Raw genomic sequence first — 25,450 nt, 5'->3', positions numbered from 1 at the left:
CCACCCAGAGTCCTGCTATAATTCCTTCCCACCTCCGTGGGGCGCTGTTTTTTTGGGGGGGGAAACTATTATTGTTTAGGCTACTGCACGCCTGTTTCCTAACATTGGGGCCCTAGTGGGTGTGGTCTCCCTCAGCCTGCAGCGCCCTCTCCTGGACCGACACCTACATCGCGTCTCCTATCTAAGGATTTCCAGAACTTCCCGTCTCGTTGCAGACAAACACGTTTTGTGATTCACAATTTATTCATAAAAAAGCACTGAAATTCTGAAGACGCTTCATATAAAATGGTTCCGCGATACATAAATAGGGTCATTTCTTATTAACAAACAGGAAGAGGCGCACAAAGAACGAAAAGCCAGAAACTGGTAAAAATAAGGATCCGTCTGTGGCGAGGAATACTGAGAAGCGATGCAGAAAGAGACAGACGTGTGGTGAGAGACAGACCCCTCGCCGAGACCGCCGCTTCATCATCCGACACGCAACAAAAAGACGGAAATGGGGGAGGGGTAGTGATTCACAGGTAGCACAAGGCAGATGGTGGGGTACAAATAAATATAAGGGAGGGGGACAGAAACTGGTGTGAGGGGGAGTTCACAGGACGTTCATTTTGGGGTCCCCCTGCTGCACCACATTTATTGCTAAACCTCACAGTCTCTCGTAATCACCTGCAGCGCACACGTCCGCAGTCCCTCCTCGGAGCGCCGTCACTGGGTCCGGGTCCCTCCTCGGAGCGCCGTCACTGGGTCCGGGTCCCTCCTCGGAGCGCCGTCACTGGGTCCGGGTCCCTCCTCGGAGCGCCGTCACTGGGTCCGGGTCCCTCCTCGGAGCGCCGTCACTGGGTCCGGGCTCTTCTCAGGGTGTGTTCATTATTGCAATATCCACTCTGTACAACCGGTCACATGAACGGGGAGGGGCGGCCGGTTGGGACTCGCGGCGCGGTCTCCGTACGTGGTGTCACAGCCGAGCCTCGTAGCACAAATAATGCCCCCCCCCCAGTAAAAACAAACCCTTCCCTCCTCCCACCTGAGAAAAGCACTTAAAGCACCGCCCCAGCCAAAGCATTCAAGTATACCGCCGCCCTGCGGAGAGGACAGAAGCGTCATAAATAGTACTTTACATCTGGTCGGCCACATATATTCTCGTATTTACAGCTCCGTGAGCGCCGGCGGCGGCGCTGGCTTTCATGTAGTGTTCCCTGAGTTTGTCTGTTCAGCGATGAGGCGGGAGACACTTCTCGTCGGGGAGAGGATGAGGGAGGTCAACGGCGTGTCTGCGGATCTGGAATGCATCTCCGGCTAAACAAGTGATTGGTGCGCAGCTTACGGCAATCTGCGAGATGGGAAACGGTAGCGCTGGGGGAGGGGCAGTGGCTGGCGCAGAGTACAGGACCGCAGCAGAAGTCCAGCTCTGGGGGTTAAACGGGGTTCTTCCAAAGAGACAGTGACTCTGCAGCCTTCTGATAACAGTTTCAATTTCGCATCATTTTCAGGGTCTCTGCTTGTTGTCAGTGAATAAACATTGTTTACATTCGGAGGCTACAATCCCGCACGGCGCAGCGATCACTGAAGCGGACGAATGACAGCCGCTTGTCTGCTGGCGACTCGGAGTCCCACGCAAACCTGTATGCAAGCTCTTCATATACGAAGGACCGACTTCGCACCCGGCGACTTCTGACCAACCAGTGACCAACATTTAGGTGAGATGAAACAAAAGGACCAGGGGGTGAATCGTCGCTCATCACCCGCTTAGCGGCCGTGTTTGCGTGGAGCTCCTTTTATTCGCCTTTCTAGGCAATTATTTAGATGGCAGTCCCATGTAAACATACCTTAATCCCTCCCCCTAAAGTACATAGTTACACCCCCTGGGGGTGGAGCACTTGCCAGCTACATTTAAATCCCCCCATCGGCATTCAGGGCCCCGCATGGCCCCTTTGCCATAAAATTGTGAGGTGCCATTCGGTTGCCATGGCAGCCCAGGGCCTTGTGAACAAATGCCTATGTAGACGTGGCTGTGGCAAGGCATGATAGACCAGCTGTCAGAATGCGGTATAATGCAGTACTGTGGCATTACTTTATAGTGTATCAAACAATGGCAAGCTGCAGTCCCCTAAGGGGACTAAAAAAATAAATAAAATGAAAAATTGGAAAAAAAAAAGTTTTTATATTTAAAACATAAAATAAAAGCATATTTGGTATCGCCGCGTCCGTAAAAGTCGGATCTATCAAAATAACGCATTATTTGTGCGGCACGGTGCACCGCGTCAGAGAAAATACATATGACCCCTGAACTGCACATTTTTACGTCTTTTTAGAGACCAATCAAAAAGTTGTATGGACTCCAAAAAACGAGCGGACGCGCAGAAAATAAAGTTATGGTGCCAGAAAAAAGATTAAGGACTCTTTTAATAGTAATTTATAAAAAAAAATCTAAACTGTCTAAATTTGGTTTTGCCGTCATCAACCACCAAATGAAGTTGTCGTTTTGGTCGCAAATAATACGTCCCCAAAGATGGCGGAAATTGCGGGGTTTTTCTATTTCACTCCATTTAGAAACTCCGTTACACGGTACATAAAATACAACTCGCCCCACAAGAAACAGCGAGCCGTCCGACCGCAGCCGTGACTGCAAAACAAACATGACTGGGAGGAAAAACTAAGAATAGAAGGAAAACAGCATCCGCGTCTTAAAGGTTCTGTTCACCTCACGGACGATGCAGCCCCGAGGCCGGCGCGGATCGCTCATGGCGCCTGTATCCACACAGAACAGAAGCTGCTCGTACCGCGCGCCAATCTATCTTACAGAGCAGGATCCTCGATGGCCTATGCCCATGGCTGGGCCTCATCAGACAGTCTGTACAGGTTTATCGCCCCTGGGTGCTAAATAAGGTTTCAGTTCACTGACAGGAAGCAGAGATCCTGAAAAATGAAAGTGAAGTATAAAGTCTATCAAAGTTTAATTATACATGATGTAAGTGACCCTAAAGTTTCAGCAATCTTCTTGCACGTCAGAAGTTCTGATTGGTGGCATCTGGGGGCGGGGCAAGCGGTGGGCGGACCCTAGAGACTTTATATTGAGCTCATGCCCCATTCCAAGCAAAACTGAAGAGAAACGAACTCGCCTCTGCCCCCCGATCACAACTTCTGACATGGCTGAAGATTTCTAAAAGTTTAGTTCCACTTACCTCCGGAGACTGGATGACCCCGGCGAGCTGCGTCTGACGTTAAAGCTAATCTCACGGCCTTGCTGAGGACAGCAGAACAGTCACAGCAGCGCGTCCTCTAGTGGTCATTGCTCTGCACTGCATGCACACAGGTAAATGCTCTACAGGGACACGGAGCGCAGCTGCCTGTAGGGTGATGTTACTGCAGTGACAGTCTGAGTCCGTCTGGTTGTGATGTGGTCGGCCCCCTCCGCTCACTGGCATTACCATCTACACAATATCCAAGAGGCGGGGACCCCGGGCCACTTCTTCTCTGGCTGGTGGGAGATGCTGGGACTTGTAGTTCCATAGGTGAGAGCTCAGGCAGACTGGGCTGTGGGGAAGTATGAGGGATTCCAGTAACACGTTAGGGAGGCCGAGCGCAGCAGGAGGGGATCTCATCTAGTGGACGCTGCATGGGGTGAGGCCGCAGGTTACGGAAGGTCTGAGAATGAGACGAGTCAACCCTGAGTGATGCAGAATCAGAAGTCATTGGGCTGCACAGGAACCGGTAAGGACAGCCACTATGGAGTATCCAGTGTGCTGCGGCGCCATCTGCTGGAGACGACTAAATCTCCCCCCAAACAGAGGCAACAAGCACAAGACCTCTGCCTGACCAGATGACCAAACTGCAAGACCCCCTTCACTAAGGACAACCACAGCCGAGGCCCCCAACCGGCTACGAATTGTCTTGACACGAAGCCCCCGACACCCCTTCCCCAAAGAGAATCATGAAATGTTTGGCAGGTGTGATGAAAGGCTCCTGCTGTGACAGTCCTGGTTTGGCCCCTTGAGGGACCCTTATTGACAAGGAAGCAGTAAGGAGGTGCTGGGGTGCGAGCCTCAGCCGAACCGCTCCCTCACCAGCATCATCAGCTTCTTCTTGCCTTTATAGATCTGCTTTAAGTTGTCTATAAACTGAGCGAACTGCAGCAGTCCGTCCTGGCCGAGGAGGAAGGTCTCCCGGGCCTTGCTGAGGAACTCGATGAACTCGCCGTAGTGCCGGGGGCTGATGTGTGTGAGGCGGGAGTGGGTGGTGTTAATGTAGGCGCCAACCGCCGCATCCAGCAGCTGGCGCAGGGGGGGTTTGTCCGTTGACATGAGTTTACCAGAATTCCGCCTGCCAGGAATCCCGGCCAATCCCGGAGCTGTGAGCGTGCATCGTCTAAGGATGTCTGACAAGACAGTGGCGCAGTGCACACTTTTCACCACCAGAGGCACTAATGCTGCCAGTTCGTTTTTACCCAGTGAATGGCTGAGGGAGCATGCCCAGAGGACATCGTTAATGGCAGGGTGCGTGTCCTGGTTGTACGCCAGGTTGAGGTGGCTCATTGCGAGTGAGCAGAGTTTGAATGCCCGCAGCGGGTAACCCCGATGCTCCATGTAGCGGGCGATGGTGAACAGCTGGGAGTAGGTCATGCCCCCTGAAGCCGCATCTACTGCAATTTGGTAGGCTGTCTCGAAAGCGGTGTGATCTTTTTCGCACAAGGTGAGAGCTGACAGGGCGCAGTTCTGCGGGTCTTTCATGGCGCACTGCAGGGCTAAGGTCCTTGCGCAGCTGGCCAGCTCCTCACGCTGTGCATAGTCCAGGTTAAGTCGTAGTACGGTGCTGTGCGAGGTGGCTGCGGCCGCTACGATGCTGGTAGCTTCTGTTGGGGTGAAGAGCGTGTACCAGGTCTGGAGGATGCTCACAAGGGCGCGGACTCCTGTAAGGGCAGCACAAGGGAAGATTTCACCAACCGCTGAAGATACGAGCGGATGTGCCAACAATGAGGCGCGGTTTACTGCCCCCACACTAGTGTGACTTACCAACTTCCGTGGCACATGTGACGAGCCACCGCACCATCTCTCTGCGCCTCCAGTTCAGGGTGCTGAGCGTCATTCTCATGACCTGAGGGCAGAAGAGGTCAGTGCTTCAAAGACTGATGCAAATGCGAAGGGTTAAACTGGGAAAATAGGCAACGTAAAAGGCGGTGGCCGCCCGTACCTGCAGGCCGAGCTCCAAGGCGACATTGAGCAGCGTTGTGTCCGAGCTGCTGTCGGCTGGCGTGGCGATCTTAAAGGCGTCTTGTGCCAGCTTGAAGATCAGTGAGGAGGAATGGATGTTGCGCTGTATGGCTTCAAGAACGGTGCGGAGGCGCAGCATGTCACCTGTGCCAAGGAGAGAAACCGGTAGCGGGGGGTCAGTAGGGCAACACGGCGTTAATTTAACAAATGACGTCATAGAAGAACTGATGAGGAATAACTGAAAAACCGGATATACGTCCGCTGAACCATCAAAAACTGCAGGACGGGAGAGAGGATTGTGGACAGGTGTGTTCAGCTCAGAAGCAACTGCCTGTACTGATACAGTGTAACAAACCCTCAGCTGGGAAAGACCCATTGGATGTAAACGAGTATATTATATTCACTAACGATCTGCGACCATGAAGTGACGAGGAATTTTATGTAAATGTAATTTCCACTTTCACCACTAGGGGCAGCAGACCTCGTCCAGTTGCCCAGTCTTACCTTTGGCAGCGGTCAGCATGGTTGAGGCCAGCTCACACTGCTGTGACTCCAGGTGTCCCAGAGTGAACCAGCGGGGATAGCGACTCGGCACCACGGACACAATGTGATGAGGGTGCGATACATCGCCTGAGGGGGCGCTGCTCTCCAACACCGGGAGCCTGAAATACAGAATAAAGGCAGGGACGGGATGAAGTCAGATGCAGCCGTGGACGTCCACATCAGAAACTGCGTGCTCAGACCAGCGCTAAACACACATCAATAATGAGGGGTCGCAGCTTCAGGACCCCCGCTGGGCGTAAATGTACATCCCGCAGGCTCAGAAGCTGTGACTGACAGCCAGCCTCCTGCTGCAACAGAACACCAACCCCGCTGTTAACCCCAAACATGCTGCAGTCAATGTTGGTATGTAAAGGGCTCACAGAGGGAGGGTGCTCCCTCTGACATCATATGGTGGAGGGCCGATGATCGCAGAGGGTCGATGGATGCCCTGGCCCGTGATCACTCTGAGAAGTACTGCAGTGTATTCCATAGTGATCATAGCATCGCAGTCCAAGTCCCCTACTGAGACGTAAAAAAAGGGTTTAAGAGAAAAAAAATAGCTTTTTTTGCGCACTTTCCCTCGGTTTAAAAATGTAAAAAAAAAACCCGTTTGATCTCTTTACATCCGGAACACAAAGAATACATAAAAAAGACGTTTTATCCTGCATAAAAAAAATAATCAACAAATCAGGCATTTTGGGTCCATGGTTTTATTATCAAAAATGCAACAGAAGTGATAAAAGAAGCCGCATCCACCCCAAAGCTGCGTCATGCAGAACACAAGCCTCACGGAGCTCCAGGCTTACGGGACCCGAATGTCTGAATGCAGAACAACAAGAGGACTTTTATTTTGTAGAAGTGGAAAAACCTAAAAAATAATCCTTTTCGTCATGGTAATCGCACCGACCCGCAGAAAAAACGTATCAAGGCGCTAAACGCTGTAAACAAGAAACAAGTGCGGCTACAAAGTTGTACAATACATTGTATCTACCCAAAGATGGTGCCAACAGAAACTGCAGCTCACCGCACAAAACACGGAAGAGGTATGGCTCCTGAAAAGGAGATGAAAATCCCCCAAAAATGGTAGCGTCACTAATGGGTTAATCTCAGCCAGTACGCACCTCATAGCACGCAGGGACAGCTTGTAGGCCAGGTCGGCATCGTGGGGCAGCAGTGCAGAGAAGAGGTATTTGGCGTAGGTGTGCATGGGGACGCTCTCCCGGTGGATGACTTCTCCCAGACCGCTGAACGGACCCCCTGAAATACAGAGCTCTTGAGAAATGGTGTATCTGCAGCGCCTCCACGAGGCTCGGACCGCAGGCCAGCGTATTCTCATCGTGTATAGCTGGGGCACCGCCTGCCAGAGTCCGAAGGTGGCGCTCTTACCTTCCAGCAGCAGGATGCACTGTTTGCGCAGAGTCTGGACGAGCATGGCATCCAGCTCCAGCTCCTGCAGCCGGGCGATGATCTGCTCCTCGTTGCGGCACACCTTATCCTGTGCGTACAGGCCCTCCGGCATCAGCCGCTGCTGCCCCATGCCCATCAGAGCCACCTCCAGTGCTAAGGACAGGTAGGACTCTGCGTTCTCCGGGGCGTCGAGCACACACACGTGTTGGTAGTTTGGGCGCTGGGATTCGCTGCTCTCTGTGAGGGGAGAGAAGGAACAATAAGGAGGAAAGTGTGATGGTGCAGTTCCCTGCATAGCCTCCTGGGGGCGCTGTATCATCAAGGACACATACTGGCTCAGCGACCACAGCAGATTGCAAGCTCTGATGAGCAGGATCCCCAGTCACCATACATCCCTGTAACAACTCCTACCTGTTCCTTCCATGGCGTTCTCCTCATCCACCCGGCATGCCTCGGTCAGCGTGGTGAACAGACATCCGATGGGGTCCAGCGGGTGCCCCACCCACCCCTCCAGGTTGGTTATGGTAGTCGTGTTTCTCTGAATCAGCTCTGCAGGAATCAAAAGTCAGAAGTGTCTCCGCAGCCGATAAACCCCCGACGACCACAAAATACAGCTGACGAGGGCAAAGTCAGCCCGCTCCTGCACCAGCATGGCATGCCCCACCCAGTGCCACGCACACAAAGCCCAGTCACCCACTAGCATAAAGTCACCCATAGACCAGTCATCCAGTGTCATACACTCAATCCCAGACTAGTCACCCAGTGCCACACAGACCAAGCCTAGTCATCCAGTGCCACACAGACCAAGCCTAGTCATCCAGTGCCATACACTCAATCCCAGACTAGTCATCCAGTGCCATACACTCACCCCAGACTAGTCATCCAGTGCCACACAGACCAAGCCTAGTCACCCAGTGCCACACAGACCAAGCCTAGTCACCCAGTGCCATACACTCACCCCAGACTAGTCATCCAGTGCCATACACTCACCCCAGACTAGTCACCCAGTGCCACACACTCATCCCAAGACCAATTACGCAGTGCCGAACATTTGCGCTTAGTCCAATCACCCGGCGCCATAAGCACGGCTGGTGTCCCCCGGTCCCTCAGGTGCTGCCCGCAGGCACTCGGCTCCTTTGCTCCTTGGCAATGAGAGTCGCTCACCTTTCTTCTGCTGCTTGTAGATCTCCAGCTGCCGCTGCTGCTGCAGTCTCAGTGTGCTTATGATGGCGACCGCCAGACGTAAAGCTTCTTTGGGATAGCCGTGGGATCGCAGGGCGTCGACCCTCGCACACGCCGTAGGAACGTGTTCTGAAATAAGAAATGTCTGCTTACAAATTGTGCCCCGTGTGGTGGAAATCCTATCGCCCCGGAGGAACACGAGCGGCAGCGCAGGCATCCAGCTCACACCACACCGCCTTGGGGACAATCACCCCCATCATCTACCCTACCTTCCCAACACGGGCCCCAATATCAAAGGCTGCCAGAGCGGGAAGAAGCGTTACAGTGCTGCAGTATATCAGTCATCGTGGCGGCAGGAGATGATGGGAGTTGTAATCTATCCAGGTCATCATCTCACCCAGCCACAGGGGTTGTCCCAGGGAGTTGAAGAGCAGACTCTCTCCATCCCTCTGGCAGGGGGGCAACAGGTAGAAGTCGCTGCTGATGATCCTCTGCAGGTGGCTGTCCTGCCAGTGCAAGTCACAGGCTTCAATTGCACGAGTGAACACGGTCCTCCGGGGGCGCACCAACGAATCTGCAGAGGAGACGTCATACAAGTCAGTACTGCAGAAAGAACCTACAGACATCAGTAATAAGGAGCAGATCCTAATAACGTCACCGACTGAGGTCACACCTCTTATTATGTACTACTAGTCCACCAGCAGAACAGTGAGTGCAGCTCTGGAGTATAATACAGGATAAGTAATGTATGTACACTGTGACTCCACCAGCAGAATAGTGAGTGCAGCTCTGGAGTATAATACAGGATGTAACTCAGGAGCAGTACAGGATAAGTAATGTATGTACACAGTGACTCCAGCAGAATAGTGAGTGCAGCTCTGGAGTATAATACAGGATATAACTCAGGATCAGTACAGGATAAGTAATGTATGTACACAGTGACTCCACCAGCAGAATAGTGAGTGCAGCTCTGGGGTATAATACAGGATGTAACTCAGGATCAGTACAGGATAAGTAATGTATGTACACAGTGACTCCACCAGCAGAATAGTGAGTGCAGCTCTGGGGTATAATACAGGATGTAACTCAGGAGCAGTACAGGATAAGTAATGTATGTACACAGTGACTCCACCAGCAGAATAGTGAGTGCAGCTCTGGGGTATAATACAGGATGTAACTCAGGAGCAGTACAGGATAAGTAATGTATGTACACAGTGACTCCACCAGCAGAATAGTGAGCGCAGCTCTGGAGTATAATACAGGATGTAACTCAGGAGCAGTACAGGATAAGTAATGTATGTACACAGTGACTCCACCAGCAGAATAGTGAGTGCAGCTCTGGAGTATAATACGGGATATAACTCAGGGTCAGTACAGGATAAGTAATGTATGTACACAGTGACTCCACCAGCAGAATAGTGAGTGCATCTCTGGAGAAGGTTGGGTGTGTGAGAGCTCTGCAGGATCCAGGGTGTGGTCACCAGTAAGAGGAAAGCTTACCCAGCCAAGTCTACAGGTGCTGGGCTTGCTCCAGCCATGGAGTCCCAGACCTCCTCCCTCTGGCCTCGGTCGGGGGGAGGGAGGACTGCACCCCAGGAGGGGAGAACACCTGGTCGGAGTGGCAGCAATGTCACCCTGACTCCCCTGGAGGAGCCCAAGAGGACCCGCAGCCAGAGGAAGAGAGTGGAGGACCATGCGGCAAAACAACGTTTGCAGGCAAGTTGGGCTGATCGCAAGGAGGGCGAGTCTGTAACGGATGTGGCATCACGCATTGCCAAGTATATGAAGGACTTTGGGCATGTCGGGAGGCAGCTGAATAAATATAAGCAGGAGCTGCACGTTGCCCGCTATGATGCGGAGCGGGCCAGATCCCGCACCAGGAAGTTAGCCATATCGCGGCAGATTGAAGCCTGTGAGGAGGCTATTGAGTTTTATGCAGAGGAGAGGGAAAGGATTCTGGAAAGAAGCGGGCCTTTCAAAGAAAAACTGTTAAACGACGAAAGGTTTAGCAAAATGGCGTCAGTGAGCAGCTGCGGCATTAAAGAGCGCTCTGCCAGGTGCTCAAGCAGCAGCACAGGCGAATCAGACAGTGCTGAGGATGGGCGAGCTGGGTGCTCTGGTGAGCAGCAATCGTCGCTGCCAGGTGGGACTACTGGGCCCAGCATCCCAGCTGAACAGGTCAGCCTGCCCCCCACGTCGGGTGAATCTGACCTGGAGGACAGTGATGACAGCTGCAGCAGCAGTGGAGAGGGGGCGCTGATAATGCGGCAGATACAGCTGCAGGAGTCCCCAGAGAGGCTACAATCCTGCTACTTTGGAAAGGATTTGCCCCCAGAAACCTCAAGCAAAAAGAGGAGGAAAAAGGAAAAAACGTATATTCAAGAAAAGTTCGTTTATGTCACCAAGCACTCTGGTTTGGCTGAAAAGTCAGACCAGGGTGGTAACCCTGAGCTCCTAGTCCCGGGCTCTATGGTGGGTCCGGTGCAGGGGACTGGGGAAGAGAGGGTTAATGCGGCCCAAAACTCCAAGCCCGCTTGTGCTAGTAGTGGGAATGGAGGAGTAAAGGAGGTGGAGAAGAGCGTTCGGAAAGCGAAGAGTCGCGGCCAGTCCAGAGGTGCTGGCGCTGTTGGTCACGTCCCAGTGGGAGGGGGGCGTGATCCGGCGCCAGGTCCCACCGGTGGTAGCTTAGCTGTCCCCCCTGTGTCCCTAAAGCGCCTTTCCGGTGCAGAGGGGGCGCAGGGGGTGGTGGCTGGGTCTGCCGATCCTCCCACACATGGTAAACATCCTTCTGCTTCTGGAAGGAAAGCTGGGGGAACTGCAGATCCAAGAGTGGCTAAGGTGGGCGGAGCTACAGCCACCAATGTCAAAAGAAATGTTGAAGTGCATCTTCAGCCACCCACCAAAGGTGCCATGGACTTGCCCTCAGGGCATAACGAGAAAATTAAGAGTAAAGGTAACATGGGTCCTGGTCCAGCAGCGAATGGAGAGGTGAGTGCGGTAATGGATGCGGCTGTTGGTACCCCTGCTGCCCCTGTTCCTGCTGCCCCTGTTCCTGCAGGAACAGGTGTCCCCGATTCCCCGGCTGGTATGCCACCTTTTGTACGGGAGGGTGGGGCTTTGGAGGGTAGTCAGGGAGTGGGTCAGGATCCAGTCGCCCCTCCAGCGGCGACAACAGCTGGTAGAAGTTATGCCAGTGTCGCCGCTGGAGGGAGGGGGGATGCGTCCTCCTCGTCTTTGGGCTCTGGGGACGGCGTTTTGCAACAGCGCCTCCTGGAGGCCTTGAGGAGGGGGGAGAGCTCGATGAATGTAGGGGGCAGAGTTGTGGATTTGTCTCTCTGGGTGGAGAGACATGGTCTTGGTGCCTTCCGAGAACAAAGGGGGGAGACCGTCTGGTCCCTGCCGACAACCGGGCAGGACATTGGCCGTAGGAATGTGGCTCGTCTTCAGTGGAGAGGCAATGACGCGTGCCCATCCAGGAGTAAGGTGGTGGAGCTTCTGCTGAAGATGGGTTCAGGGCAAATGACATCTATGCCCTGATCCATCCTTATGGCACGTCTGAGTTTGACATCAGCTTTGCTCGCCCGGAGGGCCTGGAGCTCTTTTGGGGGAACTACGAGTTGATGAAGGACGAGCCCGGCTGGCGCGGTTTCGCTGCACAAGTGGTAACCCGCCAGACTGGAGTCAAGAGAGTGACCGTTTTGACTCGTAACGAGTCCCTCTCTTGTTATGATATCATGACTTGGATAAGTCGGTACGGAGAGGTGGTGGATATGCCCAATAAGAACCGGGACGAACACGGCATCTGGTCCGGAGCCTGGACGTTTATGGTGAAACTTAAGCGTTCAGGGAATTCGGTGGCCCACATACCATCCGCGGCCTTCCTTGGCAGGGATCGTATCTTGGCCTTCTACCAGGGGCAGCCGAAGCTCTGTCACAAGTGCGGCGACCCCACACATTTGAGTGCAGCCTGTAATGTCATCAAGTGCGCTCTGTGTGGCGAGGTAGGTCATCTTGCGGCATCTTGTACAGAGATTAGGTGTCACCTGTGTGGTGACCTCGGTCACCCATTCAGTCGCTGTCCGCGCTCTTTCGCCAATGCGGTCATGGCCCCAGCGGAGGAGAGCCGTGAGGTTGCTTCTGCAGGGGAGGGGACCAGCAGAGGCGAGGGAGCCCAGGAGCCAAGGAAGAACAAACATGCTGGGGCAGCCAAGCTAAGGCGCCAAGAGAAGCGCGGAAGGGGCAGGGAGCTGGTGGAAACCCAGGTGGCAGGTGGGTCAATGCTGGCCCCTGCTCCGGATGCAAATCATGTGGCTGAGGCTCCAGGGGACAGGGAGCTGGATGAGGAGGTCAGGAGGATCCAAAGGGAGGAGGCTGCCACTTATTCAGATTCTTCCCACTATGAAAGTGTGGGTGAGGGCAAGGATGAGTGGCAAAAGAAAAAGCGCAAGCAGGGCTCCAAGAAAATGAAAAAAAGGGAAGGGAAATCTTCCCCTGCAACGGGCCAGGTGCAGGAAGGCAATCCAAACTCTCCTCTTGTTGGGCTCTCCAACAGGTACCAAGCTCTCTCGTCCTCGGAGGAAGAGATGCCTAGGACAAGCGTGGGGCCTACAGGGGGTGCTGAGCCTTCCTCTTATGGGGGTTTGGTGACCTCCAGGGGGAGGGCTGGCCCAGAGCCCAGTGGCAAGGAGGACGAGGTCGAGGAGCCCCTTGCCATGGACCTTTCAGTGTCCAAGAAACGTGGCAAGGGGTCATCCTCAGACCCGGATGAGAAGGGGGGTGGGAAGAAGAAAGCCATCTAACTCAATCACCAATGATGGCGGCACCCGCTCCGTTGACGCTGGCATCCATTAATGTTGCCAGCATTAAATCTGATATGGCTAGATTTGCGGCCTTTGATTTTCTCGGCCGCGTTGAAGCTGACATTTTGTTTTTGCAAGAGACCAGGCTGCCAAATTTGGCAGCTGTGCACAAGGCAAGGAGGGAATGGAGGTCTGGTCCATCCTACTGGTCTCTTGCGGCCGAGCCATATAGCGGAGTGGCGGTACTTTTTACCGCAGCAGTTGAATGCCGACGGGTTATTGAGTTAGAAATAGGGAGGTGCCTGATCTTGGATGTTCTCATGAAGGGACAAGAGCTTCGGCTAATCAACATCTATGGTCCCCAAACCAAGCGGGACCGCAAGGATCTCTTTATGAGGATCAAGCCGTACCTTTTTACCAGTCGGCAGGTGATCTTTGGGGGTGACTTTAACGCAGTCACGAGGACCCGTGACAGGGGAGGCTCCCTAGGCAAGCTGACTTATGATAGCGTCGCGCTTAATAGCATAGCTAGCGAAGCTCGCCTGGTGGATGTCCACATCCGGCACACCCCAGGCCACACGGGTTTCACCTATTATAGAGGCGAGTGCAGGTCTAGAATAGATAGGTTTTATTTGAAGGAGGAAGCCATCTCTTCACCAGTGTCCGTTGTTGAGGTGGAATTCTCCGACCACTGTCTGATTTTGTTTTCCCTGAATGTTGCAGAGACCCCCCGGATGGGTAGAGGCTTATGGAGGCTGAATTCATCACTCCTGGAGGAAGCAGAGATAAGACAGTCCTTTGAGGATTTTCTGCAGAGCCAGGTACCATTACTGGATCTTTGTAGCAGTAAGTCAGAGTGGTGGGAGATGCTCAAGATCAGGGCGGCGAGGTTCTTCCGCCAGCTCTCTAGCCTCAGGAGCCTGAGTAAGTACCGTCTTTAACAGGGCCTGAGGAGGAAACTCGAACATCTCGTCTCGACTGGAGGTAGCCGCGAGGAGATCTCCAGAGTGAAGTCTTTGCTCAAAGGGTGCCAGTATAATAGGCACGCATCTTTGGTTTTTGAGAGGGACTTCGGGAAGTACCACTCGCCCGACCCTTACAGAAACTGCAAGATGTCAGTGAATCGTAAAGTTGTCACTGGACTGATCGACGGTACGGGATCTCTGAACAGGTCCAGATCAGGGATTCTGGAAGTCATCAGATCCTTCTACTCGCACCTTTTGAGGAAGAGGGATCTAAATCGAGATGTGATGTCGGCTTTCCTGGCTGAAGCTGTTCCTGAGCCAGGGGATGACATCTCCCTTAATGTTTTGACAGAGGAGATCAACATAGAGGAAGTTAAACTGGCGATTGATGGGCTTGCGCTCAAAAAATCGCCAGGACCGGATGGCTTAACATCTGAGTACTATAAGACCTTTAAGGACCTCTTGAGTCCCCTCTTGACTGAGGTTTTCAATGAGTGTCTTTCCTCGGACACTCTCCCAAAGTCAATGAGGAGGTCGGCTTTGATCCTTCTGTCAAAGGGTAAAGACTCGAGCCGTATTGAGAACTGGCGTCCCATAGCGCTTCTCAATACGGACAGGAAGGTTCTGGCAAAAGTGCTGTTTAATCGGCTGGTCAAGTTTGCACCCCGGCTCCTCTCGGGCGCCCAGCATTGCTCTGTTCCAGGCCGTAGCACCTTTAGTGCTGTTCTAGGTGTCCGGGAGGCAGTGGAGCAGGGTAGGGCTGGTCACTGGGAGGGGTACCTGCTGTCCTTGGATCAGGCCAAAGCGTTTGATCGGGTTAATCACGAGTACCTCTGGTCTGTTCTTCTGAGATATGGCCTGCCAGTGGGGTTTGTCAATTGGCTCAAGACATTGTACGCGGGGGCTGAGACTTTCCCGCTAGTGAACGGTTGGGTCGGCCACCCAGTTGAGGTTGGGTCTGGCGTCCGTCAGGGTTGTCCTCTGAGCCCCTTGCTGTACGTGTTTGCCATTGATCCTTTCCTTAGGATGATTGATGGTGGGCCTATGGCGGGGGTCGGGATGGATCGGGCGGTGCCGGAAGCCGCCCTCAGGGTGGCAGCGTACGCTGATGACGTCACCATCTTTGTGTCCTCGAGGGGGGAGGCAGAGTACGTGATGGCAGAGGTGGATCGCTACTCGGAAGCATCCGGGTCCGGCATCAACTGGGATAAGTGCGAAAGTCTCTGGTTAGGAAGGGGAGATCCTACATTTGGTCTCCCGGACACCCTTCCAGTGCCCCAGGACTCGGCTAAAGTTCTCGGCATCAAATTTGGCCGGGGAGATTACCCCATGCAAAATTGGGTGGTCAGGCTCGATGGTGCCACTCAGAAGGTGGCCCAGTGGAAGGGTTGGTCTTTGACCCTTCGGGAAAGGGTTAACCTGATCAAAACATACCTGCTCCCTTTATTCATCTACCTGGGCAGCGTATGCATTTTGCCAGAGCCTCTCTGGACCCGGGTCTACAACCTGTTCTTCCTAATGTTGTGGGGGAACAGGTTGAACCTAATTAGGAGAGATGTCACATACCGCACGAGGAGATTAGGGGGGTTATCTATGGTCAACCCCGTGGTGTTTCTCGTAAACACCTTTGTTAAGATCAATATAGGCAACCTCTGGCAAGAGAGGGCTCCTCCGTGGGTATTCTCCTGTTGGGGATGGCTTCGGCCTTTCTTCCAGGAATGGGAGACAGGAGGGCGAGTGAAGGATCTTCGCACGCCGCACGGGCATCTTCCGGCTTACGCTACCGTGGTTCTGAAGATGATACGTCGGTGGGGTCTGGGGATGTGGGAGATCAGAACTCTGTCGAGGAAACTCCTCGATAAGAGGGTTCTGTTGACCCATTTCCAGAAGCCCCTGGCGCTCAAGGACTGCCCAAGTCGGGACCTGGAGGGAGGGTTACGTTTATTGAATTCTGACAGGATCCCCTTGAAGTTTTGGGACTTGACTTGGCGCTGTTTCCACGGGAGACTGTATGTAAGGGGCAACTTGAAGAGCAGGCCACTGGTGGATAGGGGTTGCCCCCGCCAGAAGTGCAGCAACGTACTGGAAAGCATGGAGCATTTCCTGCTTCAGTGTCCCTTTAATACAGAGGTGTACAAACGGGTGGGAGCCTCCATTGGTTGGCCCAGGTTGGCACGCCTCTCGTATGCGGAATGGGTCTATGGGGCATTCGGGGACCTTGGTGGCAGGGACCGGTGCACTTTATTCTTAGTCAGCCTAGTGGTCAGGTTTCACATTTGGAACGCACGGTGTCTAGTTTCGACGGAAGAGAAAATCCTCCCCGTGGATGAGGTGAATAGGAACATCCTGGGTGACCTGGTGAAGGTGCGCTCTCTGGATTATGAGAGGTTGGGCACGACTAAGGCCTCTCTCCTATGGAGAGGGTTTGTATTTCGTTAGGGACAGTCTTCTTATTGATAGGGTCTTTGTAGGGACAGAATAGGGAGAAGTAGGGACAGTTTCTCTGAGGGTAAGTTTTAGGGAAGGAGTAGGGACATTATAGGGACAGATTAACTATAGGGATAGTTTTTCTCTATTTGGTCGGTGCCCGGCTTATCATATCCAGTCCTGGTGGAGGGCTGAGTGTGACACTAGTAGAGTTTTTGTTTTTCGGTCAAAGATAAAGTATGTACGGCTGCAGGTAACTGAACCTTGGGCTTTCGGGTATTAATATGTAGTGTTGGTTTGTAGTTGTGTAGTATAAGATATGTTATATGTTATGTTATGTTTTGTTTTGTATATAGGGTTAGGGGTTATAGATAGGTTGGGTGGGGGTTTATTGGGGGAGGGGGGGGGGATTTATGCCTCAGCCGTAGCTTGACACGTCCCGGACAATGAACACTGGGCACGGACTGTTGGTGCGGGCGTGGCCCTCAGGCTGCGGCGGGCAGGGTGTGTGTATGCGGTGCAGCTCGGCTCGTCCTGGACATAGACATTGAGCAAGGACTTGGGATGCAGGCGTGGCTCCCAGGCTGCACCGTAGGGGGTTGTTTGGGGTGTGTGGTGGTTTGGTCTGGATATAGGGTTAGTTTAGGATTATGTAAGGTTTTATTTTTTAGGTGGTGGGCATTAAAAAAAAAAAAAAAAAAAAAAAAAAATATTTAAAAAAAAAAAAAAAAACTTGCAAAAAATATAAAAAAAAAAAAAAAAAAAAAAGGTATTGGGTTCTTCTTATTGTTACTACTTTTGTTATTTGCATTATTGTTATTATATAATTGCTTTGGTTATTAGTCGTTTTCTTTCTTCCTTTCTTGGGATTTCCGGCTGGATCCTGTGAGCTAGGGATGTTTTCTCACGTGTGTGTATTGTTATATGTAGTATGTAGTGTATATGTATTGGTGAGGATGAGTGAGTGTAGTTTGGAGTGCAGGTTGGTGTAGTGTGCGGTGTGTATTATTTGGACCAGATGGACCTTTTGCTTTTGTTCCTTTGTCCTGCAGTAAGGCAAAGTACAGATAACACAAGTGATGATTTGTTTTGGTTTTATGTTTATGCCAAGTGAGCGATATTTATGTTCTGTTTATTGTTATGTTTTTCACTTTTATAATAAAAAGATCTACAGGATGTAACTCAGGAGCAGTACAGGATAAGTAATGTATGTAGACAGTGACTCCACCAGCAGAATAGTGAGTGCAGCTCTGGAGTATAATACAGGATGTAACTCAGGATCAGTACAGGATAAGTAATGTATGTACACAGTGACTCCACCAGCAGAATAGTGAGCGCAGCTCTGGGGTATAATACAGGATGTAACTCAGGAGCAGTACAGGATAAGTAATGTATGTACACAGTGACTCCACCAGCAGAATAGTGAGTGCAGCTCTGCAGTATAATACAGGATGTAACTCAGGAGCAGTACAGGATAAGTAATGTATGTACACAGTGACTCCACCAGCAGAATAGTGAGTGCAGCTCTGCAGTATAATACAGGATGTAACTCAGGAGCAGTACAGGATAAGTAATGTATGTACACAGTGACTCCACCAGCAGAATAGTGAGTGCAGCTCTGGGGTATAATACAGGATAAGTAATGTATGTACAAAGTGATTCCACCAGCAGAATAGTGAGTGCAGCTCTGGAGTATAATACAGCATGTAACTCAGGATTAGTACAGGATAAGTAATGTATGTACACAGTGACTCCAGCAGCAGAATAGTGAGTGCAGCTCTGGAGTATAATACAGGATGTAACTCAGGAGCAGTACAGGATAAGTAATGTATGTACACAGTGACTGCACCAGCAGAATAGTGAGTGCAGCTCTGGATTATAATACTCCTATATAAGCATAATACATTACAATAGCGGTTTGTTCCTAAGGCCTCGCTCACACATGCATTGCCGTGCTTTACATTCGTATTCGGTCGCAGCCCTCATCATTATTGATAAGAAGCGCTAAAAATGCTCAAAAATAGAACAGACTGCGCTCGAAAATCGCCGCGCTGAAAAGTGCAGTGATCGAGCGGCTCCTATTGAATACAATGGGAGCGTTATACAACGGTCAGCGCAGTGCTGAAGGCGCCGTGTGAGGGAGGCCTTATAGTGATGTCAGGGTCATCAGGGATATGATCTTTCTATTACTGCGGTGAGATCTGGCGTCAGACGGTGAGCAGCAGGAAGAGTCGCTTTCACGTCCGCTACTTACAGAACAGGAAGAAGTTTTGTCTGAGGGGAAGAGTTAAACAGAAGGAAACTGCAGTGAAGTAAACGCTGAGCTTCAATCAACCTCCTGTCCTCCCAGCAAGAGCGCGGCACGCAGGGCAATCAGGACAAGTGCGTCTGACGAAGCCTCAGACATTGATTTGCACGGCTCATCAGATGATTGGGGGGAGGATGGGACTGCTCAGGTCACAAAAGAGCTCTCAGAAGAAAGGAGGAATGCTCTGCAGGTTTATTAAGCCGCGCTCTTCACTTCTTGCACATCTAGCAGGTAGCGGAAAATGATGATAGGGGGTCGCAGGAAGCACCAACCTCAGACCAGCGGTCTGCAACCTGGGGCTCTCCAGCTGCAGCGAGACGTCTGTAGCCATCGGGGCATGATGGGAGTTGTAGTTTTAACACAGGCTACAGACCGCTGATCTAGGTAATTGTGGTTTTCCGTATACGGCAGGTCCAGCTGAGGCCAATGTTAAAGGGGATAAATGTCTGATTGCTGGAGGTCTGACCATTGGGACCCCCGGCGATACGAAGATCTGCGCACCCTGAATGCCCCATGTGCATAGAGCAGCAGTGTGCAGGCGTGATCCCTTCACTTCCATGGGATGGAGGGAGATTGTCAAGCACATTGATCTCCACCAGTCCCATAGAAGTGAATGCATCAGTTGTCACAGAGGTTGACATGGGGTGCGCAGAGGTGGGGATTGCTGGGGTCCCAGGGGTCAGATCCCCACCGATCATTTATCCCCTACCCTATGGATTTTTAAAGGTGTTGTCTAGGGTTAGAAAAACATGGCTGCTTTCTTCCAAAAACAGCGCCACCCTTGTCTGTGATTGTGCCTGGTATTGCAGCTGAGGTCCAATTCATTTTACTGGAACTGAGCTGCAATACCAGACCCAACCCAGCCAGCGAATGGAAACCTTCACAATCAAACTCACTTTCTGATCCATCACTGCTCAATGCTGAGGGTTTGTTTTAATGTATCCGTACATCTAAACTGGTTCATCCTAGACGCTGGGCTCGCAGGGGCGTCATACAGGCAGCAGAGACCCTGCAACTCCACTGAAACATGAAGTATTCAAGAAAGTTGCAGAACTTTCCATTCAAAGCAAATTCGGCTTTACTAACCGTTTTAGTAGCGAGGAAGCTGAAACCTTCCAGCTCACTCACACGGCGTACGTGGATTTCAGTTCCTGCATACGCAGTGTATTCACAGACCGAAACGCGTCTATTCAGAGCGTATTTCAGCTCTTCTGGCATGTTTTTAGTGTGTAATCATTGCGTATTTACGTGCACCCCCCCGCCCCCCCCCCCCCCAGGCCTGGCCCATTGCTTTTCTACACAAATACACTGTGAATATGCATCATACGTATTTGCGCGCTCCCAATAACTTCAACGGGCCATTTCTGTCCGTAATACGGACCAAAATAGGACATGCTGCGTTTTTTTTTCACTAGACCGAAAATAACATGAAAAATACTCCCTTCTGAATAAAGCCATTGAAATCCATAGTGTAATGTGAAGCGTATTTACGCCCGTGTGAATGCGCCTTCACTTAGACTTACCATGACCGTTGCTTTGAGGGAGGGCGTTGGTGATGTTAGGCAGGTCGTTGCCGTAGTTCCCATCCTCCAGCGGACAGACGTCCATGTCGTTCCACTTCTTCAGCTGTCGCAGCCAGCAGGCTTTCTCTTCGTGTTTGCAGTGGGGGTTCAGGACGATGCAGACCCACAGCGCCCCTACGGAGAGACCCAAACAGGAGGACTGTGAGATTCCCCAAGTGGAGCTGATGGTTGTCCAGTCCCCTGCAGGCTGTGAGAGATAAGCGGCCGCAGGTACTGCAAATAGTTAACAGATAGGGAAAGGTTACGAAAAGCACGGGCGCAGAACACTTACCCAGCTCATCCCATAGCTGGCGGCACTTGTCCGTCATGCCTGTACCCTGCTGCCTCCATAATGCCAGTCGGGGGTCCGCCATGAACTGCTCTGTAATCAGCGTCAGCATGCGGGCACCATTGGAGTCTCTCATCCGCAGCATCTCTCTCACCTGTGGGACGGGATACATGAGGTCCTTGTATAATGGGACCACAATATACTGGTGGGGGTCATTCATCTCGCACCGCTTACCTTGGCGAACATGGAGTTGAGCTGCTTCCCAGAGCTGTAATATCCTCCCTGAGACAGGAAGAGCTTCACCTGCTCCCGGACCTGCTCCTCATCCAGGTGCCAGCAGTTCTCGTCATTGATGCTCGCTCCAGCCGTGGGATCAGGGGCGCCTGGGGGAAGAGATCAGAGTGAGACGGGCGTGACATGGCCGAGACTCTAGTGCCCAGCCACAGACGCCCCATCCGTGTGACGTGCGGGGGATGGGACAAGCTGCGCTGTTACCATCGTGGACCATAAACGCATTGAAAGCATGTGCCATATCTGATCATATCGTAATCGATATCGCATGGGTGACTGTCCTGTGTGACCGCACCCTGAGGGACCTTCACACGGACGAGCGCCATATTGGGACGAGAAAACTCCACTTGTCTAGATGCGTTTTACTGGCGGATGGGAGGCGTTTTTCATGCAAAACTGCCTCGCATCACTTCTCTGAAATTGCTTGTTTCCCGCACGGTGGAGAAGCTTTGATCTCAGTGGGAAACATCGGATCGCACGGCCTGCACCGTGTTTAATTGTCCCACTGACAACAATGGCCGATGCGTTCGGAGGGACGCAAAAATATAGCACATGCAGCAGTTTTCTACCTTGCAGCACCGCTCATCTGTATGACTGCATACAAAGGAAGGGGGCTCATAGCCAAGCAGGCTTTATGCATCTCGCAAGATTCCCGCATGTGCTGCAGAGAGGCTGCGGGGGGCGCTCCTTGGAAGGGGGTCATTACCGTGCACTTGGTTGATCTCCGAGTTGGAGGACAGGATCTCGTCCGCCAGCTTCTGCGCGGTGGGAAGCACTTCCGTGTGGTGCGCGGTGATCAGGTACTGGACGAACTTCTGCAGCTGGTCCCGGTTCATCTGGAAGAGGGTCTCTGAGATGGGAAGACGCAGTTTGACCTGGTCAGGCTTGCGGATTCGGTACAGCGATAGCGCCACCACGTGGGCGCAGTAGAAAATGTCCCTGTTGCCGCAACCACAGGTCACTGAGGTGATTTTGCAGCGGTCAAAACTGATGGCCACTTTGTAGGTGGCTTCTGGCTCGGACTGCGTGGCTGGCTCCGTCACCGTGCCGCTCAGGTGGAAGCCTGGAAGAAAGGAGACATGAAGACGTGAAATAAATGGCGCTGTCAGGGACGATCCGTGAAACAAGGTCTACAACTCTATAATGGACTTTGTGTTTCAAATCCTTAACAACGTTTTAAAGACCTCTGCTTGCTGTGAATGAAAGGAAACGTTTTGTGATGTAGATGATGCAGCGGAGGGTTTGTTACAATGTATCAGTGTAGATGATCTCCCTCCTGGACTCGGACGGCTCTGCTCTACACTGCCAGGCCGTATACTCTCTGTACGAATGGCTCCACTCCCCTGGATTCGTGACGGAGTTTTCCTCCAAAATTACCCCTTCAGCTCAGCGGCGCCCCCTAACGAGTCCACGTGTGTTCACTGATATTTGCACATAAAACCTGCCTGCATTTTTTGGCGCACATGAAAAGCGCTGTAAATCCGAGCACAAAACAAAGCAGCGCCGGATACGCAGGTTATACGCAGCGTATTCCAAGGACCGCGCGAATGGGCGCCAAGGCCGTATTTCCGCCCCGTCCGTGTGCCGCGCCGCTTGTGGGACACACATTACCAGTCCTGTAACGCTATAACACGCGACGCGCTGCAGTTCTCTGTACCAAGAATCACCCATGTAAACGAACCCACAGGAAATAATTGGAAATGAGCGGGATTCAAACAAAGTTGTGAAACAGAGGGGGGGGGGGGGGGGGGGGCGACAGGTTCAGGGGTCTCGCAGCTCCTTAGTGGGACCCCATAAAACATGACCCCTCCCTGTGCAGCCCGGTTTTTAGTCTGACCCTCCCTCTGCGCTCCCGCAGGGGGCATTACACTATTGCATGCAGCCTAGCGGCAGCTTCCTGGCATTGGGGATTGCTGTACTTTACCCCGGCCTTGGGCGTAGAAGGGTTAATGACGTGCAGAGATGCTGCTGACAGGAGGAGCGATGGAGGAGTCTTGCAGGGTTCCATTTAGCAGCTGCCTGGAGCCGACCCTCATCCGGCTCCGCAGCCCCTCAATAGTAACCGTCAACTGCCTGCGGTCGCATAATTGTGGGGTCAATATGTGCGAATACCGAAGCGTCCTGCAGAGGGAGACAACGAGCCAGGGAGGAACATGGCGGCCGGCGCCGCCCACCGCGCACATTCTGGCTGAGAGCCTGAGGATCAGCCGGCCAGGACTCCAGGAGAGCCAAGTGCGGACCCTGCGGTGGAGGAGACCCTCGGGAGGGTGGAAGACACCCCGAGCACTGCTGCTTAGATACCCCGGATCCACTGCTGCTTAGATACCCCCGGATCCACGGCTGGTTAGGTACCCCCGGATCCACGGCTGGTTAGGTACCCCCGGATCCACGTCTGGTTAGGTACGCCCGGATCCACGTCTGGTTAGATACGCCCGGATCCACGTCTGGTTAGATACCCCCGGATCCACGGCTGGTTAGGTACCCCCGGATACACGGCTGGTTAGATACCCCCGGATACACGGCTGGTTAGATACCCCCGGATCCACTGCTGCTTAGGTACCCCCGGATCCACGGCTGCTTAGGTACCCCCGGATCCACGGCTGGTTAGGTACGCCCGGATCCACGTCTGGTTAGATACCCCCGGATCCACGGCTGGTTAGGTACCCCCGGATACACGGCTGGTTAGATACCCCTGGATACACGGCTGGTTAGATACGCCCGGATCCACAGCTGGTTAGATACGCCCGGATCCACGGCTGGTTAGATACGCCCGGATCCACGGCTGGTTAGATACGCCCGGATCCACGGCTGGTTAGATACGCCCGGATCCACGGCTGGTTAGATACGCCCGGATCCACGGCTGGTTAGATACGCCCGGATCCACGGCTGGTTAGATACGCCCGGATCCACGGCTGGTTAGATACCCTCGGATACAGGGCTGGTTAGATACCCCCGGATACATGGCTGGTTAGATAAACCGGATACACAGCTGGTTAGATACTCCGGATACACTGTTGGTTAGATACACTCGGATACACGGCTGGTTAGATACACTCGGATACACGGCTAGTTAGATACACTCGGATACACTGTTGGTTAGATACACTCGGATACACTGTTGGTTAGATACACTCGGATACACTGCTGGTTAGATACACTCGGTTCACGTCCCGGTCACGGCTTCATTACGGATGTTTGGACAAGCAGGAGGACATCTTGCTTCCTGCACTTTGGAGGGGCCCCTTTGTTTCACGGGGAAGAAGTAACCCTTTCAGTGCCAGGCAGGTGTCCCCCTCCTCCAGACAGGCCCGTAAGTAGTCAGAGGCGTAACCTGCAGCTGCGCGGCTCGCGGCTCGACTAGAACACTTCATTCATAGTGCTGGCCTGCTTGTCTGGGGAAAGAGAACTAATGGGCCCCTAAGGCTCCGGGAGCGACTGCGCCCCCTACAGCAGTGCTGGGGGCGGACACATACTGTAGGGCCTCAGTGCGGGAAGACGGGAGACCGATAACCGGCGCAGCAGCCAATAATAAGGCAGTGTCAGAACATGCGATAATTAAAGGAGCCCCGCCGCCCGCTGGTAGCACCCCTGCAGATATCGTATATATACACGTCTCCTACCTGCAGCCGCCGCTGGACGCAGGAGCGGACAAGCATGAGACCACCGTGAAAGTGACGACAGATGTGGCGATCATAACATCTACGGGATTCAAAACAACTGATTCTGCAGAAGGGAGATCTGCCGTTTGCTCCCATTCACTGACAGCAAGCAGAGATCTTGGAAATTATGAGGAACGGAATCATAAAGTCTTTTAGGAAGTTGCAGAACTTTTCATTGCAGCGGCACGAGTCTGATGGGCGCTGCGGGCCTCGGAGTCGGTCACGTGGTTCTGGTCTCCCCTACGTGCGGCGGCGGTCTGACCCGGCGTGACGCAACAACTGATATTCACCGTCTTGTAATAACTGGTAATTAATGAAAGTCATCTGACCTCAAACCTCCCAAGAACCTGGAAGAGCGCCACCCACCGCTTCCCTGTGGCAAGTGCAGGCTGGACGGTTTGTAACCAATGCTGGGGTGACTGACGGAGAAGGGAGGTGGCGAGGTCAGAGGTCATGTATGGGGTCTCCGGTCATATTGAAACTGCTTCTGGCAAAGTTGTGTGACAATACGGCCGCGACTACAACTACCGCAGGGGGAGGGGGGTTTGGGTTGTGGCGGCCCGTGCTGGAGCGGTAGTGGCGGCCATGTTGGTTGTCACCAAAGGGATAAATCCTGAGGCCTTAATAGGGTGCCGATGCCCCTAAAGAATAAACGTCATCGGACATCCACCGCTGCGCAATATTGGGAGGGCAGAGAGTGATGCCCGGGCAGGGGGGGGCTGCTCCTCACCATCTGCTCCACCTCAAATCAGCCGTGAGGGCCCCGTCCGGCTCCTAATCCTGTGCAGCCAGGGCCCTTCGCTTCCCATCT

The 25,450-nt window shown here is 52.8% G+C and overlaps 1 protein-coding gene across 1 annotated transcript in view; it reads right to left on the bottom strand.

Moving 5' to 3' along the window:
* Positions 1-224: 224 nt before the first annotated feature.
* ZSWIM5 (zinc finger SWIM-type containing 5) overlaps positions 225-25,450 on the bottom strand; it is a 72,225-nt gene continuing 46,999 nt past the window's right edge. Inside the window, exons 2-14 of the mRNA XM_066597991.1 lie at positions 21,687-22,043; positions 20,924-21,072; positions 20,693-20,843; positions 20,362-20,535; positions 8,737-8,913; positions 8,322-8,468; positions 7,569-7,706; positions 7,137-7,394; positions 6,872-7,007; positions 5,712-5,869; positions 5,188-5,351; positions 5,010-5,091; positions 225-4,906 (exon numbers count right to left, since the gene is read on the bottom strand). Of these exons, the coding sequence (XP_066454088.1) occupies positions 4,044-4,906; positions 5,010-5,091; positions 5,188-5,351; positions 5,712-5,869; positions 6,872-7,007; positions 7,137-7,394; positions 7,569-7,706; positions 8,322-8,468; positions 8,737-8,913; positions 20,362-20,535; positions 20,693-20,843; positions 20,924-21,072; positions 21,687-22,043 (2,954 nt within the window). The 3' untranslated portion in view covers positions 225-4,043. The remainder of the gene's footprint in view (positions 4,907-5,009; positions 5,092-5,187; positions 5,352-5,711; positions 5,870-6,871; positions 7,008-7,136; positions 7,395-7,568; positions 7,707-8,321; positions 8,469-8,736; positions 8,914-20,361; positions 20,536-20,692; positions 20,844-20,923; positions 21,073-21,686; positions 22,044-25,450) is intronic.

Source organism: Eleutherodactylus coqui, chromosome 3, assembly GCF_035609145.1.
Source record: "Eleutherodactylus coqui strain aEleCoq1 chromosome 3, aEleCoq1.hap1, whole genome shotgun sequence".
NCBI classification, from domain to species: Eukaryota; Metazoa; Chordata; class Amphibia; order Anura; family Eleutherodactylidae; genus Eleutherodactylus; species Eleutherodactylus coqui.
This window is presented reverse-complemented; position numbering and strand designations above follow the sequence as displayed.